The sequence below is a fragment of the Panulirus ornatus genome, chromosome 15 (assembly GCF_036320965.1).
Source record: "Panulirus ornatus isolate Po-2019 chromosome 15, ASM3632096v1, whole genome shotgun sequence".
Taxonomy (NCBI): Eukaryota; Metazoa; Arthropoda; class Malacostraca; order Decapoda; family Palinuridae; genus Panulirus; species Panulirus ornatus.
In genome coordinates, this window is record NC_092238.1 from 33,804,168 (window position 1) to 33,821,840 (window position 17,673).

A 17,673-nucleotide genomic window follows, 5' to 3' on the forward strand; every position below is an offset into this window, starting at 1 on the left:
AGAGGTCAAAGTGAGAGTGAGGGAGAGGAGAGACGAGGTCACGTAAGTGAGAGTAAAGCAACTATACAGTAGGGGTCAAGACAGGGCTACCACACGAAGACATCGTCATAAGGGTGGTCACGGCGTTCCTAAGGTGAGTGTGGGCCGCCATTACTGTTCCGGCTCATGGTGCCTTATTGCCCGAGCTGCAGAAATGAATGGCGGATACATAACCTGGATTGACCACTTAACACACACACACACACACACACACACATATATATATATATATATATATATATATATATATACTCCTATGAATCCACGGGGAAAACGAAACACGATAAGTTCCCAAGTGCACTTTCGTGTAATAATCACATCATCAGGGGAGACACAAGAGAGAAACATAAGTCAGTTGCTATATATATATATATATATATATATATATATATATATATATATATATATATATATATATATATATATATTAGTTTTACAAATCATATAAAGAGTGGGAGAACTTATGATACATACATACACACATTTATATACATACGTATATACACTAGTCGTAAGTCCAGCTGACCAAATATTACAGAGACTAACAAACTCGTGAATTAAACCGAGCGTTTTCTGTGATGACGCCACGTTCATTTAATATAAATAAAAAAGCCAAAAAAAATTCAGTAAAAAAAAGGGATATATATATATATATATATATATATATATATATATATATATATATATATATATATATATATATATATCTTTGAAACAGGAACATTTCAAGTCCTTTCCGTGTTGGCAGAGAGTGAAAACATTTACGCTCAACAACGCATTCAGTTTAAAGGGTATAACGCAGACTGAACTGTTACAGAGGACGGTGGAGGATGATATATAGCGTTCTTGTGATGTCAGAGAAATGCACACGTAAAAATATCACATTGCAAGTGTTGGAAAACATCACAGTTATCAAATTGCTCATTTCGAGACATATATAATATATATATATATATATATATATATACCTATGAGTCCACGGGGAAAATGAAATACGATATAGGAATATCTTGATCACGCGTAAAATTGTGATCCTTTCCAATATATATATATATATATATATATATATATATATATATATATATATATATATATATATATATATAGTGGTCCTGGACAATCACTTGTTTACCAAATGGCGTCCTAGCTACGTCTCTTCGTTGTATATCAACTGACTTATATTAATTTCTTGTATCTCCCCTGATGTGATTATTACACAAAAGTGCACTTGGGAACTTATCGTGTTCTATTTTCCCCATAGACTCATAGGAATATATATATATATATATATATATATATATATATATATATATATATATATATATATATATATATATATATACACACACACAATTACAGGATAACAAAAAAGGCATATTTTCCCCTCGTTGTATATAATATAGTATATATCCCCCCTCTTCCCCTCCACGTGTATATAATACAGTATATAAAAGTTATCAGAGCAAAATAATGGTTTCTGGCCACCGACCAGCGGTGTGAGAGGGCCGGAGTGTTGGTCTGGTGTGACAAGACTAATTGTTGGCTTCCTCGTCGCTAATGAACACCTCCCACCTCACTCCCAACACCCATCCCTGAGCTGGGGGTCGGGTCGGTCGCTGGGGTGAGGTGTGATGGAGCCGTGGGCGTCAGAGAGAGAGAGAGAGAGAGAGAGAGAGAGAGAGAGAGAGAGAGAGAGAGAGAGAGAGAGAGAGAGAGAGAGAATTATCACAGCTGGGGATGATCTATAAGACTAAACCCCGGAGAGATGCGTCCTCCACACGTCTGTACAATGTGGAGGAAGCCGGGAGGTGGATGACACTGTGGAGTATAGTGGGCTAGTGGGTGGTGATGGACAGGCTATATACCCACTGGGTCAAGTGTGGAATGGGTGTAGGTGGTGATGTGGGTGTGTCGAGACAGTGGGTGTAGGTGGTGATGTGGGTGTGTCGAGGCAGTGGGCGTAGGTGGTGATGTGGGTGTGTCGAGGCAGTGGGCGTAGGTGGTGATGTGGGTGTGTCGAGGCAGTGGGTGTAGGTGGTGATGTGGGTATGTTCAAGCAGTGGGTGTAGGTGGTGATGTGGGTATGTTCAAGCAGTGGGTGCAGGTGGTGATGTGGGTGTGTCGAGGCAGTGGGTGTAGGTGGTGACGCGGTCGTGTTCAAGCAGTGGGTGTAGGTGGTGACGCGGTCGTGTTCAAGCAGTGGGTGTAGGTGATGACGCGGTCGTGTTCAACAGTGGGTGTAGGTGGTGACGCGGTCGTGTTCAAGCAGTGGGTGTAGGTGATGACGCGGTCGTGTTCAAGCAGTGGGTGTAGGTGATGACGCGGTCGGAGATGAAAAAGACGAAAAGAATGAATTCAGACAGCTGGTGCGCCAACCATCTGCAACATCTGGTCATCTGCCACTAGACATAAAACCACTGGACGATGTCTCCTTCCCCGTCCCCCCACACTGTGCAGCTTAGCCCAGCCCAGCTTAATCCTCCCTCCCTACTCAGAGCTAAAGCTTGGTTGGCTAATCCGTCAATTCTCACCATCAAGGCAGCTCAGAGAAGGATAATGTCACACTACAGTCCTCCGCCATCTGTGTTTTCGTTCTGTGTATCTGATGTTCCCACGCCTATACCTAAACTGTGCCACACGCCATATTATGCTACGCCCATACTGTGCTACACCCATAGTGTGCTACACGCCACATTGTGTTACACCCACACAATGCTACACGTCACACTGTGCTACACCCATATTGTGCTACGCTCATACTGTGCTACACCCACAGTGTGCTACACCCATAATGTGCTACACGCCACACTGTGCTACACCCATAGTGCGCTACATTCACAGACTAGGGCAGGGGGGGGGGGGTGTATAGTAGTCTCCCGTACAAAGAATTAGATTGACAATGACGTGTTCTTACACACACACACACACACACACACACACACACACACACACACACACACACACACACACAACACAACACAGACACACACACACACACATGCTCTCAAACATTACAAACACTCATGCAAAAGACAAACAACCATACGAATAAACATATTTGCAAAATAAAGACGAACGTACATAAACACACACACACACACACACACACACACACACACACGCACAAAACCATTACATACATACACCGGTATATATATATATATATATATATATATATATATATATATATATATATATATATATATATTTTTTTTTTTTTTTTTTTTTTCAAACTATTCGCCATTTCCCGCATTAGCGAGGTAGCGTTAAGAACAGAGGACTGGGCCTTTGAGGGAATACCCTCACCTGGCCCAAATCTCTGTTCCTTCTTTTGGAAAATTAAAAAAAAAAACGAGAGGGGAGGATTTCCAGCCCCCCGCTCCCTCCCCTTTTAGTCCCCTTCTACAACATATATATATATATATATATATATATATATATATATATATATATATATATATTTATTTTTCATTTATTTTGCTTTGTCGCTGTCTCCCATGTTAGCGAGGTAGCTAAATTCCAATAACTTTCCCTCATTTTTTTTGTTAATCAGTCTGATTTTTTTAAGTGTTTTTCTAACCATACTGCTTCTGGCACCAGTATGACTCAGATTCAGCTTGTTTTACAATATCTAGAATGGTTTCCTTTTGAATACAATAAAACACACCAATATGTTATCCCATCAATAGCCCTCACAAGTCAAGTAAAGAAATTTCTTTCAATATATACAAGGAATTTACAAGATTTTATTACATAACCCCAGGACCCTTTTTATTGAGTTCCTGCAGCTTCAAGGCTGTGCTACAATCAGTAGCAGGTAAAGGATGGACTCCTTTGGAACAAGAAGTTCTTCAACAAGATTGTTCTCTTTTTGTCCACTGATGATGATGCAACATCGCTGAAGGTGACTTTTTGCTCCAGGTGTAACCACCTGGTTACACCTGGAGCAAAAAGTCTATATATATATATATATATATATATATATATATATATATATATATATATATATATATATATATATATGTACAAAAACCAGTTCAGCAAGACACCATAACACCAGGTCATCCTGGGCCAGACACACGACACGTGTATGTACGAGCACGGAGCTGACCCAGGCGACAGTCTTCGCTTGGCAGATCAACGCTGAGGACGTGAAGAAGGACTAGTAACATCGTAGGGGCGTGGTGTGGGTGATGAGGGCGTGGTGTGGGTGGGAGACGCGTGGTGTGGGTGGTAGGGGCGTGGTGTGGATGACAAGGGCGTGGTGTGGGTGGTAGGGGCGTGGCGTGGTTGGAATGGGCGTGGGGATTTGTGTGGATGGTGAGGGCGTGATGTGGGTGGTATGGGGGCGCAGCGTGGTTGGAAGGGGCGTGGGGCGTGTTGTGGGACGTTTTGTGTGGATGGTGAGGGTGGTGGTGTGGGGTGGCAGGGTGGTGGAGTGTGGGGCACGAGGGTGGTGGTGTAGGGTGGCAGGGTGGTGGTGGAGTGTGGGGCACGAGGGTGGTGGTGTAGGGTGGCAGGGTGGTGGTGGAGTGTGGGGCACGAGGGTGGTGGTGTGGGGTGGCAGGGTGGTGGTGGAGTGTGGGGCACGAGGGTGGCAGGGTGGTGGTGGAGTGTGGGGTGGCAGGGTGGTGGTGGAGTGTGGGGCACGAGGGTGGTGGTGGAGTGTGGGGGCACGAGGGTGGTGGAGTGTGGGGCAGGGTGGTGGTGGAGTGTGGGGCACGAGGGTGGTGGTGGAGTGTGGGGCACGAGGGTGGCGGTGGAGTGTGTGGCACGAGGGTGGTGGAGTGTGGGGTGGCAGGGTGGTGGTGGAGTGTGGGGCACGAGGGTGGTGGAGTGTGGGGCACGAGGGTGGTGGAGTGTGGGGTGGCAGTGTGGTGGTGGAGTGTGGGGGCACGAGGGTGGTGGCGGGAGTGACGCGGGGTGGTGGTGTGGGGCACGAGGGTGGTGGTGGAGTGTGGGGCACGAGGGTGGTGGAGTGTGGGGTGGCAGGGTGGCGGTGGAGTGTGTGGCACGAGGGTGGTGGAGTGTGGGGTGGCAGGGTGGTGGTGGAGTGTGGGGCACGAGGGTGGTGGAGTGTGGGGTGGCAGGGTGGCGGTGGAGTGTGTGGCACGAGGGTGGTGGAGTGTGGGGTGGCAGGGTGGTGGTGGAGTGTGGGGCACGAGGGTGGTGGAGTGTGGGGTGGCAGGGTGGTAGTGGAGTGTGGGGCACGAGGGTGGTGGTGTGGGGTGGCAAGAGGGTGGCAGGGTGGTGGAGTGTGGGGTGGCAGGGTGGCGGAGTGTGGGGCACGAGGGTGGTGGTGGAGTGTGGGGCACGAGGGTGGCGGTGGAGTGTGGGGGCACGAGGGTGGTGGTGTGGGGCACGAGGGTGGTGGCGGGAGTGACGCGGGGTCGGGGCGGAGGGACCGGCGGTCGGCCACTCATCAGGAGTGTCGCAGTGGCCGCGTGTGGAGGCCATAATGAAGGCCAATTTGGGAGTATAATGAGGGGCGTTCCGGGGCTTTGTCCTGAACGGCGTGTTTGGCCTGCATATTCATGGGTCTGCAGCAGGATTTACCCGCCCGACTTAACTTTAAATCATACCGAAGGAGCTGTGTCAACGCGCACCCAAACTCCTCCTTCATGGTGAGCAATAGAGCAAAACACACGCAGACACACAAACACACAGACACATACACACACATTTTATATATATATATATATATATATATATATATATATATATATATATATATATATATATACATATACAAACACAAATACACACAGGGACTAGTGTTTTCCACTCTCTTTCATTTCATGTGTGTGTGTGTGTTTTTCCCTTCCTTCAAAAATCTCTCCAACCCCTCCCTCAACAACCAACCCAATCCCCTCCCTTCCCGAACCCCCTTACTCTAGCTGATGCGTATTTCAGATTCCAAATAACTACTGACGTGGTAATTGCGTGTTGCATCCTCTTTCCGGACCCCGAATATATAGACGTCACAATCTCCACTCGCCCCCCGTCTCTCTCAGGTAACTCCGACCTCACAACAATCATTGTGTGGCGAGAGCGAATCGTTGCTGATAATGTAATGCCCCTTTGTTTATCGTCTTTTCTCCTTCCAAAGGACATGGGGCGATAAAATCGTCATAATAAAAGGGTATCCGTAATTGAAGGGAACAATGGACGCACGTCGAAGGAGCCTTCGCGAGAGAGAGATTGGACCGCCACCACTGAAGGGCCACAGGGCTCCTAGGTGAATGGGGACCACTGGTCTTCATGATCTGTGTACATGCCAGAAGGACTGGACTCATATCTGAATAAGTTTGCAGATTATGTCTGGGTCGTGAGGGGCAAGACAAGAGTTCAGGGGAGTGCATCAACTTACAAGGGGACCTAAACAAATTTCAGACTCGGTTTTGATGCACTGCTGATGAAATACAAGGCAATGCGGATGGGAGTCGGTGAAGAAGACTTCGATACGATTATAATCTATGAGGAATAAAAAGCTGAAGGATTTTGCGTGAAAGAGGGACATGTCGAAAGAGTCGCACCTTAGAAAAGTTGTCCAGGGAAGCAACAGGTAACATGAAATTAAGCGAAACAAAATATCATAAAATGATAGAAATCCATACGTTTTTATGGTGTAAAAGTGTGGATGAATGGGATAAACTGAACGAGGATGTGGGGGAAATGTAGGAAAGATCAAAAGGATGTACGAAAGGTGAGAATGTTGAGGAAATGAAGTTCCGCGGGCGTTAAACCCACTCGCCGTATACTACAAACACGTAATCATTTCCTACACACACACACACACACACACACAATTATTTCTATAACCCGAGTTTTTATATAACTCATATCAAACTAACAGGGTTGATCTAATATTACACCAGCTAATTTCCCCTGTTACGGAGCACATTACTAGTAGAGTACCTGTGACCTGTGTGTGTGTGTGTGTGTGTGTGTGTGTGTGCGTGTGTGTGTGTGTGTGTATCCTGATAGAGAGAGAGAGAGTGTGTGTCTATGTACCGTCACAAGACCACAAGTCAGACAGCTTGGAACTGACTGTCGGAGAATGAAACTACTGCTGCCAAAGATTTCCGTCACACGGGCCATTTACGAATGATCTATTCAGTGAAGTGGAAGGAAGTTCCGAATGACAAGGTTCGGTATATAACGTGAGAGGAGGAGGAGGAACAGTGTTCAATCCTTAGTTTCGTTAGGCATCGGAATTCGTTGTATCACTCAGGTCTCTCTTTATCCTTCTTCCAACCACATGATTGTAATGGCATGTTCTGAATAACCAGAACCCTTCCTCTACTTCCAGATATCAGAAGAACGGCGACATATTACTGGCGGAGAAAGTTTATACAATATGTGAAGGACTTGAGGACGAAAGGGGGTAATTCTCAAGAGAAAGTAACAGTGTTTAGTGATGGAAAACAAGGTGGAAATTAGTGTGTCTTGAAAAATGCCCTGAGCGTCGGACGGAAGCCACTTCGAGTCTAATGCCACAGCTCAGACTTGTAGGTGCTTAGAGGAGCTGTTTGACTGACGAGGCTGACCCTGAGAATTCTGGCACTGAGGAGGTCAGCCTAGAGGTCAAGGGTGAACCAGAAGAACTCAACGTGATTACCACAGACCCGGTACTTCCTACGGTAAATCAGGTACTTTATACAACCACAGACCAGGTGCTTACTACCATAGACCCCGTCCGCTACAACAGACCCCATACAATCCCAAAGACCTGGGACCTGTCACCACTATATACCAGGGACTAGCAACCATCCCATTTTTTTTTATGTTACCACCATGGACGGAGGTGGAGGCTGTCCATCTTGTCACTGCTCGCCCAGGAGGAGAAGGTTATCCCCTTCTTCCTCCTCGTCGTCAATCTCTTCCTCGTCCTCGTGGTGCCACGACGGGGGGTACGAGAGCGAGGACCCGCCGCCCACCTGGGTCTACATGACCGTATGGGTGGCCGGGGTCCTGGTCTACGTCAACGGTCTGACGGGGGACTTCGTGCATGACGACGTCAGCGCCATCAAAACAAACCCGGACGTTCTGGGAACTAACCCTCTCTCCCACGTCTTCCTCAACGACTACTGGGGCAAGCCCATGGCCGACCCTCTCTCCCACAAGTCCTATCGACCATTCACCATCCTGACCTTCAGGTAAGTGCCCTTCGCTCCGTTCTATTTCACCAGATATTATATAATCTCGTGACAGTACCATCAGGTGGGTACTGATCTCTAACATTATGAGCAGGAATTCGTGATAAGCCTTTTCATGTCCCAACATCTTTAACACTCTTTTCCATGTTTCCACAAGACAAAGGATGTTGTATACCCTCAGTTTACCAAACAAGGCACTAAAGATAAATAACGTACAAGAAAAAAAGCGAGAGGAAAACTCCCAAGACATTAAAGCTAGACAACACACCAGCAATACGAGCAACAAACACAGAATTCCAAGTTTCCACCTTTGGAAGAACATGGCAGGACGAACCGAGAACTGCTGGAGAACACTGGTGGTGTTGAGAGGGTGGCGTGTTGTTGGGGGGGCGGCGGCATGTCCCTCTCCAGGCAAGTCGTGGAATGGTGGGAGGGGGACGTGTGGCGGCATCTGGGGTGGGTGTGGGCTGTGACTGAGAGAGAGAGAGAGAGAGAGAGAGAGAGAGAGAGAGAGAGAGAGAGAGAGAGAGAGAGAGAGAGAGCCTGCAGTATAGGAATTAGTGAAGGAGAAGGAATTAGATTATCAATGGAAATGGAGCAAGGGGAAAGAGAGGGGAGGCTGGTGCGTTAGGGTGCGACGGAGTGTGAGTTTATAACTCTGTGGGAAAGATATGTTGGGAAGGGTTCAACATGCCTGTAGTATGTGGCTGGAAAGATTTCAACATATTTCTGATATGCTGGGGTAGGTTTACACATATCTATAGTATGCTGGGAGGGGTTTAACATACTTATAGCACGTTGTTGAAAAGATTTCAACATATTTCTAATATTTTGGGGGTAAGTTTCGACATATCTACAGTATGTTGGATTGGTTTCGAGATACCCATATCATGTTGAAAACTTCACAACATACCGATAGTATGTTGGGGAGGTTTCAACATATCAAGAGTATACTGGGAGGGTGCTCAACATATCTATATGTTGGCAGGGTCTCGACATATCCATAATATGTTGGAAAGGCCACAACATTTCTATGTGGTGTTAGAAAAGTGTCTCTCTGTTCACCTTAAAAAAAAAAATGAAATACTCTTGATTACGGTCTTAACAATTTTTTTCGGAATCTCTACAAAAAATAATGTGATCACCTAGCTTCACTCTTCTGGTTATCTAACCAATAAAATTTCCCGAGCAGAATAAACAGGAAAGACTACCTTGAGTGGAGTTACTGGCAAGAAATTATAATTCCTACGCTCCTCCAAATTTTCTCACGCCTCGCTGGTGGGGTGAAGGAATGAGAAAGATACGGAATGTGTGCGTCGCCGATGGCGCTCCTGTGAGATACTGGAAGAGGCTCTGGAAGTCTGAGATGTTAGTATATCGTGGAGGGGAAACTGGAAGGATATAAAGGAAAAGTCTATGCGATAATCTATGGAATACTGAGTACTGATCTGGAAGAATTGAGGAGTGTTGTTGGGTGAGAAGAGAGGAGGTAGTGATTACCTTAAGGAAGATGAGGTGTGGCAAAACGGCATTAAATGGAGATCTGACGGAGAACTGGACGATAGTGGGAGACAAAAGGTCTTAAGTGGCGTGACGGAGAATCTGTGTGTGTGTGTGTGTGTGTGTGTGTGTGTGTGTGTGTGTGTGTGTGTGTGTGTGTGTGAACAGACTGAAATAGTTTAAGGTCTCAATCGCTAGGAAGAGCTGCAGAGGATATAAGGTATCCTGAACAGTGCCAGGTATCGTCAGGTCACTGAGGAGTTCACCTTCTTCAGGAGTCTTGCACAAGTCCATCGACACCTGAATGCGTCTCCGGTGCCCTCAGGTGTGCACTAGGTAGACGACATGCCTCCTGGGGACGTAAAACTTGACGAGGCATTACGAGAGCTAGAGAAAGCGTACTCCTGCAGTTCATCTGGAGAAGGGTTAACCCAGCCTTACGAGGCACCGCAGAAGTTTGGGGAAAAGTGTATCGGTCCATTTTCACAACCTGAGATGGGTGTTGTACTGTGGACTGAGAACGTAAGAGACAGAGAGGAAGATGTTAGTGAGAACATCGTGGGAAGAGAAGGGATGTTTTAAGGCTGGATGTTTCAAAGATGGATTAAGGAGTATGACAAAACCTCAGGAACAGTCCTAGAACGTCTTGTGTGATATCTAACATACGTCCCGATTCATCAGCGACCCAGTGGAAGCTACAACGATGTTGATGATGCTATACACGGAGGTGTGTGGAGGTTGCAGACGTTAAGACTGCTTTTTTTCTGACGAAGTAGACACCGGTGATGCCCAAAAACTCACGAGTTCTCCATAGCATGTACAGCTGCTGGTGAGTGACTCAGGCATTGGACATGGGGCGCCTCCCCTCACAGTCTCACGTTAAGTACCCCAAAGTGAGTGTTACGAGAGAACAAGGACTTCATGATCCACTGTGGTCTCACACGAACACCTCAAGCCGCCCACGGGAGAACACACACACACACACACACACACACACACACAGGAGGACCCAAACACCCGGGCTGGTGCTGTATGAAGCCACCGTCCACGCTCACTCAAGCCAACGCGCACGCCTGCGTGGCATCGCGTTTCCACGGAGGAGCGAGGAATACGCGGGACACACGAACGCCCTTCTACAGCCCGTCGTATCCTGGGATCGATTTGATGCCACGACCGTCACTCCACCTGCCACCTACCTCAGCAAGACGACCTATCGAATACCCTTCACTTAAGTCGACCAATCCCGTGAAACCTACTGACGTCCGAAGGGGTCTTGGTGGTGTGTGTCACCTGCCCCGTGAATCGTTTTCTATACCCCCGTACGCCATCCTCAGCCCGGCTCTAATTATCCCTCATTAGAGCAAGACTCACAAGACGTAATTAGAACGGCACAACAGGACCAAACAGAGCAAGACATTCCACATGAAAATGAGACGAATTAAAGAAACAAAAATGAGATAAATTAGGAATAACAAATAAACGCAAATTGGGAATAACAAATAAACGCAAATTAGGAATAACAAATAAACGCAAAATGGGAATAACAAATAAACGCAAATTATTAATAACAAATAAACGCAAATTATTAATAACAAATAAACGCAAATTATTAATAACAAATAAACGCAAATTATTAATAACAAATAAACGCAAATTATTAATAACAAATAAACGCAAATTATTAATAACAAATAAACGCAAATTATTAATAACAAATAAACGCAAATATGAATAACAAATAAACGCAAATTATTAATAACAAATAAACGCAAATTATTAATAACAAATAAACGCAAATTATTAATAACAAATAAACGCAAATTATTAATAACAAATAAACGCAAATTATTAATAACAAATAAACGCAAATTATTAATAACAAATAAACGCAAATTATTAATAACAAATAAACGCAAATTATTAATAACAAATAAACGCAAATTAGGGATAACAAATAAACGCAAATTATTAATAACAAATAAACGCAAATTATTAATAACAAATAAACGCAAATTATTAATAACAAATAAACGCAAATTATTAATAACAAATAAACGCAAATTATTAATAACAAATAAACGCAAATTATTAATAACAAATAAACGCAAATTATTAATAACAAATAAACGCAAATTAGGGATAACAAATAAACGCAAATTAGGGATAACAAATAAACGCAAATTAGGGATAACAAATAAACGCAAATCATTAATAACAAATAAACGCAAATTATTAATAACAAATAAACGCAAATTAGGGATAACAAATAAACGCAAATTGGGACTAACAAATAAACGCAAATTAAGAATAACAAATAAACGCAATGACAGCGAAGGGTAATTATTTAAAATGGCAAAAAAATAAAATACACAGACCTTCTGGTCATCCTCTTATTATGGGTCAAGGCTGTTGTACAAGCGCCAGACCAACACTTTGAACTAACTACCTAACCCCCCCTCCCCCTGGATGGCGTAGCGTAATGACTCTAGGCGTAGTTCCTGGTTTTATTAAAATCATACACGTCTGTGTTGCGTATATCTGATGCGTTCGTCTGAGCTGGTCCAGGCCAGCCAATAGACTGTGCGTTCGTGGACATTGATGATCAATTAAAGTAAAACAAAAAAAAGAAAGAAAAAGAGAAGATATAGTTGGGTTTAATAGGGTCAGTATATAATGAAAAAATAATAATAATAAATAAAGACTTTCTTTTTTTTTCCAAAAGAAGGAACAGAGAAGAGGGGCAGGTGAGGATATTCCCTCAAAGACCCAGTCCTCTGTTCTTAACGCTACCTCGCTATCGCGGGAAATGGCGAATAGTATGAAAGAAAAGAAAGAAAAAATAAAGATTTTGGTCGTTTTAAAAATGGAGAGAGAATGCGTTGAAGCGTTAATGTCTCGGGGATCACAAAACAAATACAGGAATAACTTGCAAAGTTTGGCTGTCAAGTGAATTTTTTTTTTGTTCTTGTTTTTGTCATAGAGTCATAGGGACCCCCCCCTCCCCCCTCTTTAGTTTTTTTCATTTCCTGCGGCTTCAATGCTGCGCTCCAATCAGAAGCAGGGAAATGATGGTCACCTTTGAAGCGAAAAAATATTCCATTGATGATGGTTTCATTTCCAGTAACCACCAGTGGGCGGAGTCCGGTAACACCACTGTGGTTTTTTTTTTTTTTTTACGGATAATTTTCATCCAGACTGGATCGCCGTTTCCCGCGTTAGCGGAGTATCGCACGGAACACACGAAGAACAGGCCATAGTCGCTCTCACCTCCAAAACAATGCTCTTTAAACGAGTCCTGGTGTTGCTCAGGACCTCTTTTTAAAGGCTCCAGCAGCCTAGGGCTGCGTTACTTCCAGGAACAGGATAATGTAGACCCCTTTGGAGTGAGAAGTTCTTTGAAGAAAGTGTACTCACAATAATACACCCTTGATATATATATATATATATATATATATATATATATATATATATATATATATATATATATATATACGAGTGTGTGTATGAGAGTGTGCGTGTGAGAGTGTGTGTGTGAGTGTGTGTGTGTGTGTGTGTGTGTGTGTGTGTGTGTGTGTGTGTGTGTGTGTGATGTGTGTGTGTGTGTCAGTGTGTGTGTGAGAGTGTGAGTGAGTGTGTGAGAGTGTGAGTGAGTGAGTGTGTGTGTGTGTGTGTGTGTGTGAGAGTGTGTGTGTGTGTGTCAGTGTGTGTGTGTGAGTGTGTGTTATTGAGTGGCGATAACGGGAAAGTAGTTGAGAAAAAGCTCAAGAGACGGGAGCCCCACAAGTGCAAAACTCCTTCCCCGTTCAGTACAAATAAGTAATTAAACCCACACACACACACACGCCCACACACACACACACGCACACACACACACACACATACGCACACACACGCACACACACGCACACACACACACACACACATAAGAGATTGGAGGGGAGGCGTCACGAGTAAAGATCTCTCTCTCTCTCTCTCTCTCTCTCTCTCTCTCTCTCTCTCTCTCTCTCTCTCTCTCTCTCCAAATGTACAAATAGGTAAATACACACTACCGTTTTCCCCCCTCCCTTTCCACCGGACCTGTATGGGGAGGGCAGAGTGTGGGAGAGGAAGGGAAAGAGAAGGATTGGAAAAGGAGGGATAGGCTGGACGAGGATGGCTATTTGGATAGGTAAATACAGTGTTGGAAAACTGCAGTGACTGTAGACTAGGTCGTCCGTCGAGCAGATGATCAGGTCGTCCGTCGAACAGATGATCTGGTCGTCCGTCGAACACATGATCTGGTCGTCCGTCGAGCAGATGACCAGGTCGTCCGTCGAAAAGATGACCAGGTCGTCCGTCGAGCAGATGATCAGGTCGTCCGTCGAAAAGATGATCTGGTCGTCCGTCGAAAAGATGATCAGGTCGTCCGTCGAAAAGATGATCTGGTCGTCCGTCGAAAAGATGATCTGGTCGTCCGTCGAACAGATGATCAGGTCGTCCGTCGAGCAGATGATCTGGTCGTCCGTCGAACACATGATCTGGTCGTCCGTCGAGCAGATGACCAGGTCGTCCGTCGAAAAGATGATCTGGTCGTCCGTCGAAAAGATGATCTGGTCGTCCGTCGAACAGATGATCAGGTCGTCCGTCGAAAAGATGATCAGGTCGTCCGTCGAAAAGATGATCTGGTCGTCCGTCGAAAAGATGATCTGGTCGTCCGTCGAAAAGATGATCAGGTCGTCCGTCGAAAAGATGATCAGGTCGTCCGTCGAAAAGATGATCAGGTCGTCCGTCGAAAAGATGATCAGGTCGTCCGTCGAAAAGATGATCAGGTCGTCCGTCGAAAAGATGATCAGGTCGTCCGTCGAAAAGATGATCAGGTCGTCCGTCGAAAAGATGATCTGGTCGTCCGTCGAGCAGATGATCAGGTCGTCCGTAGAGCAAATCGGGTCGTCTCAGTCAAGCAGATCAGGTCATATCTGTCAAGAAAAATCAGGTCGTGTCCGTCAGGCAGATAAGGTCGCATCCGTCGTCAGGTCGTGTCCCGTCAAGCAGGCTGAAGCAGAGTAGGTCGTATCTGTCAAACAGGCCGGGTCGTCCGTCCCCCGTCAAGAAATCAGGTCGTATCTGTCAAACAGGCCGGGTCGTCCGTCCCCCGTCAAGAAATTAGGTCGCATCTGTCAAACAGACCGGGTCGTCCCCCGTCAAGAAACCAGGTCGTGCCCCTCAAACGCGCACGACCTCGCTCGGCTTGGGAGAGAGAGAGAGAGAGAGAGAGAGAGAGAGAGAGAGAGAGAGAGAGAGAGAGAGAGAGAGAGAAGGGCCTCCCACGCATTTCCTATTTTCACAAGCCAGACGAATTGACAGCACCAGACGACCACCAATAACACGAGCGGCCTGTGGAAGACTCCTCCGATCTTCCTTTTACATATTCAGATGAGAACCGAGGAATTAAAACACGGCGCCATTTGCATATCACCACAATATCCACATCTAATGGCGTTTCCATATTAAAACGTCACCTTCCCACGCACATGGATTTCAATGTCTCATTGTCGTCGCACGAACGCCCGAGCGTCGCATGCGGTGTATTTCAATGTCTCCTTGTCGTCGCATCCCGTGCACGAACGCCCGGGCGTCGCATGCGGTGGATTTCTAGTTTTTTTTTTCCCAAGACGCTGATCTGTGTTTTCTAAAGGAAAATAATAATAATAGAATAAAAAACAAGAAAACATTGACGAGAATATCATAAAGTCCCTCGAAGCATCAGTATGGTCGATTACCTGCAATATACCAAGGCATTCGTGATCTCTAAGGTTTTTTTCTTTTTTCGTTCCCCCTTGTTGCTGGTACAATAAAGTTTTATACCACGTTTCTCAGAATTATATATATATGTATATATATATATATATATATATATATATATATATATATATATATATATACATATATATATATATATATATATATATATATATATATATATATATATATATATATATATATATATATATGTATATATAAAAAGGTTTCTGGGTCTCGAGTTATTTTATACGAAACCTTTACGTCCAAAGATGATAACGTGTGTGTGTGTGTGTGTGTGTGTGTGTGTGTGTGTGTGTGTGTGTTGGGGGCGCCGCTATCCTTCTTGTGGTATGAGTCTAGTGTGTGATCACCCGTGTCTCGTGTGTTTATCAGTGGCTCATGTGTGCGTTCACCAGTGTCTCGTGTGTGCGTTCACCAGCGTCTCGTGTGTGTGTTCACCAGTGTCTCGTGTTTGTTCACCAATGTCCATTAAAGATGCTCGTACCCTGAGGCTTGCAGGGAGCCCAGGACTGCAAGATACGACCGGAGTTTTAAGCATAATTTGCCGGGATAATTCTACGCTAAAGTTACGCACCAAACACAGGCTAAATGTTCGTGGTTTTAGTAGCGATAACTTGGAGGAGGTTCCTCCCGCGCGCGCGGGTGGGAGGAGAGCAGAAGACTTTACGCCAACCCCACACAAGAGGTCGTGAGACTCCCGCGTCTCCCAGGAGCTCTGTGACGTGCCTCCGACGACCCCGCGTCTCCCAGGGGCTCTGTGATGTGCCAAGCCACGACCCCGCGTCTCCCAGGGGCTCTGTGACGTGCCAAGCCACGACCCCGCGTCTCCCAGGGGCTCTGTGACGTGCCAAGCCACGACCCCGTGTCTCCCAGGGGCTCTGTGATGTGCCAAGCCACGACCCCGCGTCTCCCAGGGGCTCTGTGACGTGCCAAGCCACGACCCCGCGTCTCCCAGGGGCTCTGTGATGTGCCAAGCCACGACCCCGCGTCTCCCAAGGGCTCTGTGATGTGCCAAGCCACGACCCCCGCGTCTCCCAAGGGCTCTGTGATGTGCCAAGCCACGACCCCGCGTCTCCCAAGGGCTCTGTGACGTGCCAAGCCACGACCCCGCGTCTCCCAGGGGCTCTGTGACGTGCCAAGCCACGACCCCGCGTCTCCCAGGTGCTCTGTGACCTGACACCGTCCGTCGCTCCTCCCTCCTTCCTCGTCTCTTGACCTTGCCTCCCCCCTCGTGACACACCCCCGCCCCGCCCTCCCCCCACAGCTGGATCTCTTCGTGACCCCAGAGTTGACTGAGCCGTCTGGGGAGCCGCAACTCATCGCACGTATATCACCCAGCTGGGACGTAATTAAGACTAATGATGTTTGACCGGGGGCCGCCCATCGTCATGGTGGCGCCCTTCACGCTCTCGCTCACTCTCGTGTCGGGAGGAGGAGGAGGAGGAGGAGGAGGAGGAGGGCGGCCTTGGCTTCCCCAGCCTCCTCTTATCATCCTCGACGCCCTTGTAGTTCCCCTCCTTCGTCAGTACCAGTGGGGGAAAAATATACGTTGGATGGAAAATGGAAGTGGACAATTTCGCGATGGGGTAAACCATTCTCACGTGATGGTTTGCCCAAAAAGGTGATTACGATGTCGTTGTACAGTATCCGTGGGTGTTATCCAGTGACTCAGCGAAGATAACTGATATCTTGAAGATTTTCAAAGTATAAATAAAGCGTTATCTTTTCTACAGGGAAGAGAATCGCTATCTACTTTAAGTGTTGGGTTATCTTGTTCAAAGTTGAGGAGTGTTATCATAATCTTAAGAGTAAACGAGTGTTATGTATCATAATCTTAAGAGTAAACGAGTGTTATCTATCATAATCTTAAGAGGTAACGAGTGTTATCTATCATAATCTTAAGAGTTAACGAGTGTTATCTATCATAATCTTAAGAGTTAACGACTGTTATCTATCATAATCTTAAGAAAAGTTAACGACTGTTATCCAACTACCGATATGCCTCACGAACACGACCCTAACCACCTGGAACAGCTGACAAATGACAACAACGGAGAAAACAACCAACCATCAGGAAGCGCTGGGCGCACACGATGCCTAGGCCCGACACGCCCTTCTCACGAGTGCGCAAAGTACGGGGGGAAAAAGACGGAGGGAACTCAATCGAGAGAGA

General features: G+C 45.9%; 1 protein-coding gene and 1 long non-coding RNA gene across 3 annotated transcripts in view; one reads left to right on the forward strand and one right to left on the reverse strand.

Annotated features, from left to right (window-relative positions):
• Positions 1-17,673, reverse strand: part of LOC139753849 (uncharacterized) — a 427,945-nt gene that overhangs the window by 84,018 nt on the left and 326,254 nt on the right. The window lies entirely within an intron of this gene.
• Positions 1-17,673, forward strand: part of LOC139753847 (protein O-mannosyl-transferase TMTC1-like) — a 124,628-nt gene that overhangs the window by 27,515 nt on the left and 79,440 nt on the right. For both annotated transcript variants that reach the window (XM_071670781.1, XM_071670782.1), the window contains exon 2: positions 7,352-8,198. In XM_071670781.1, the coding sequence (XP_071526882.1) occupies positions 7,837-8,198 (362 nt within the window). In that variant the 5' untranslated portion in view covers positions 7,352-7,836. The remainder of the gene's footprint in view (positions 1-7,351; positions 8,199-17,673) is intronic.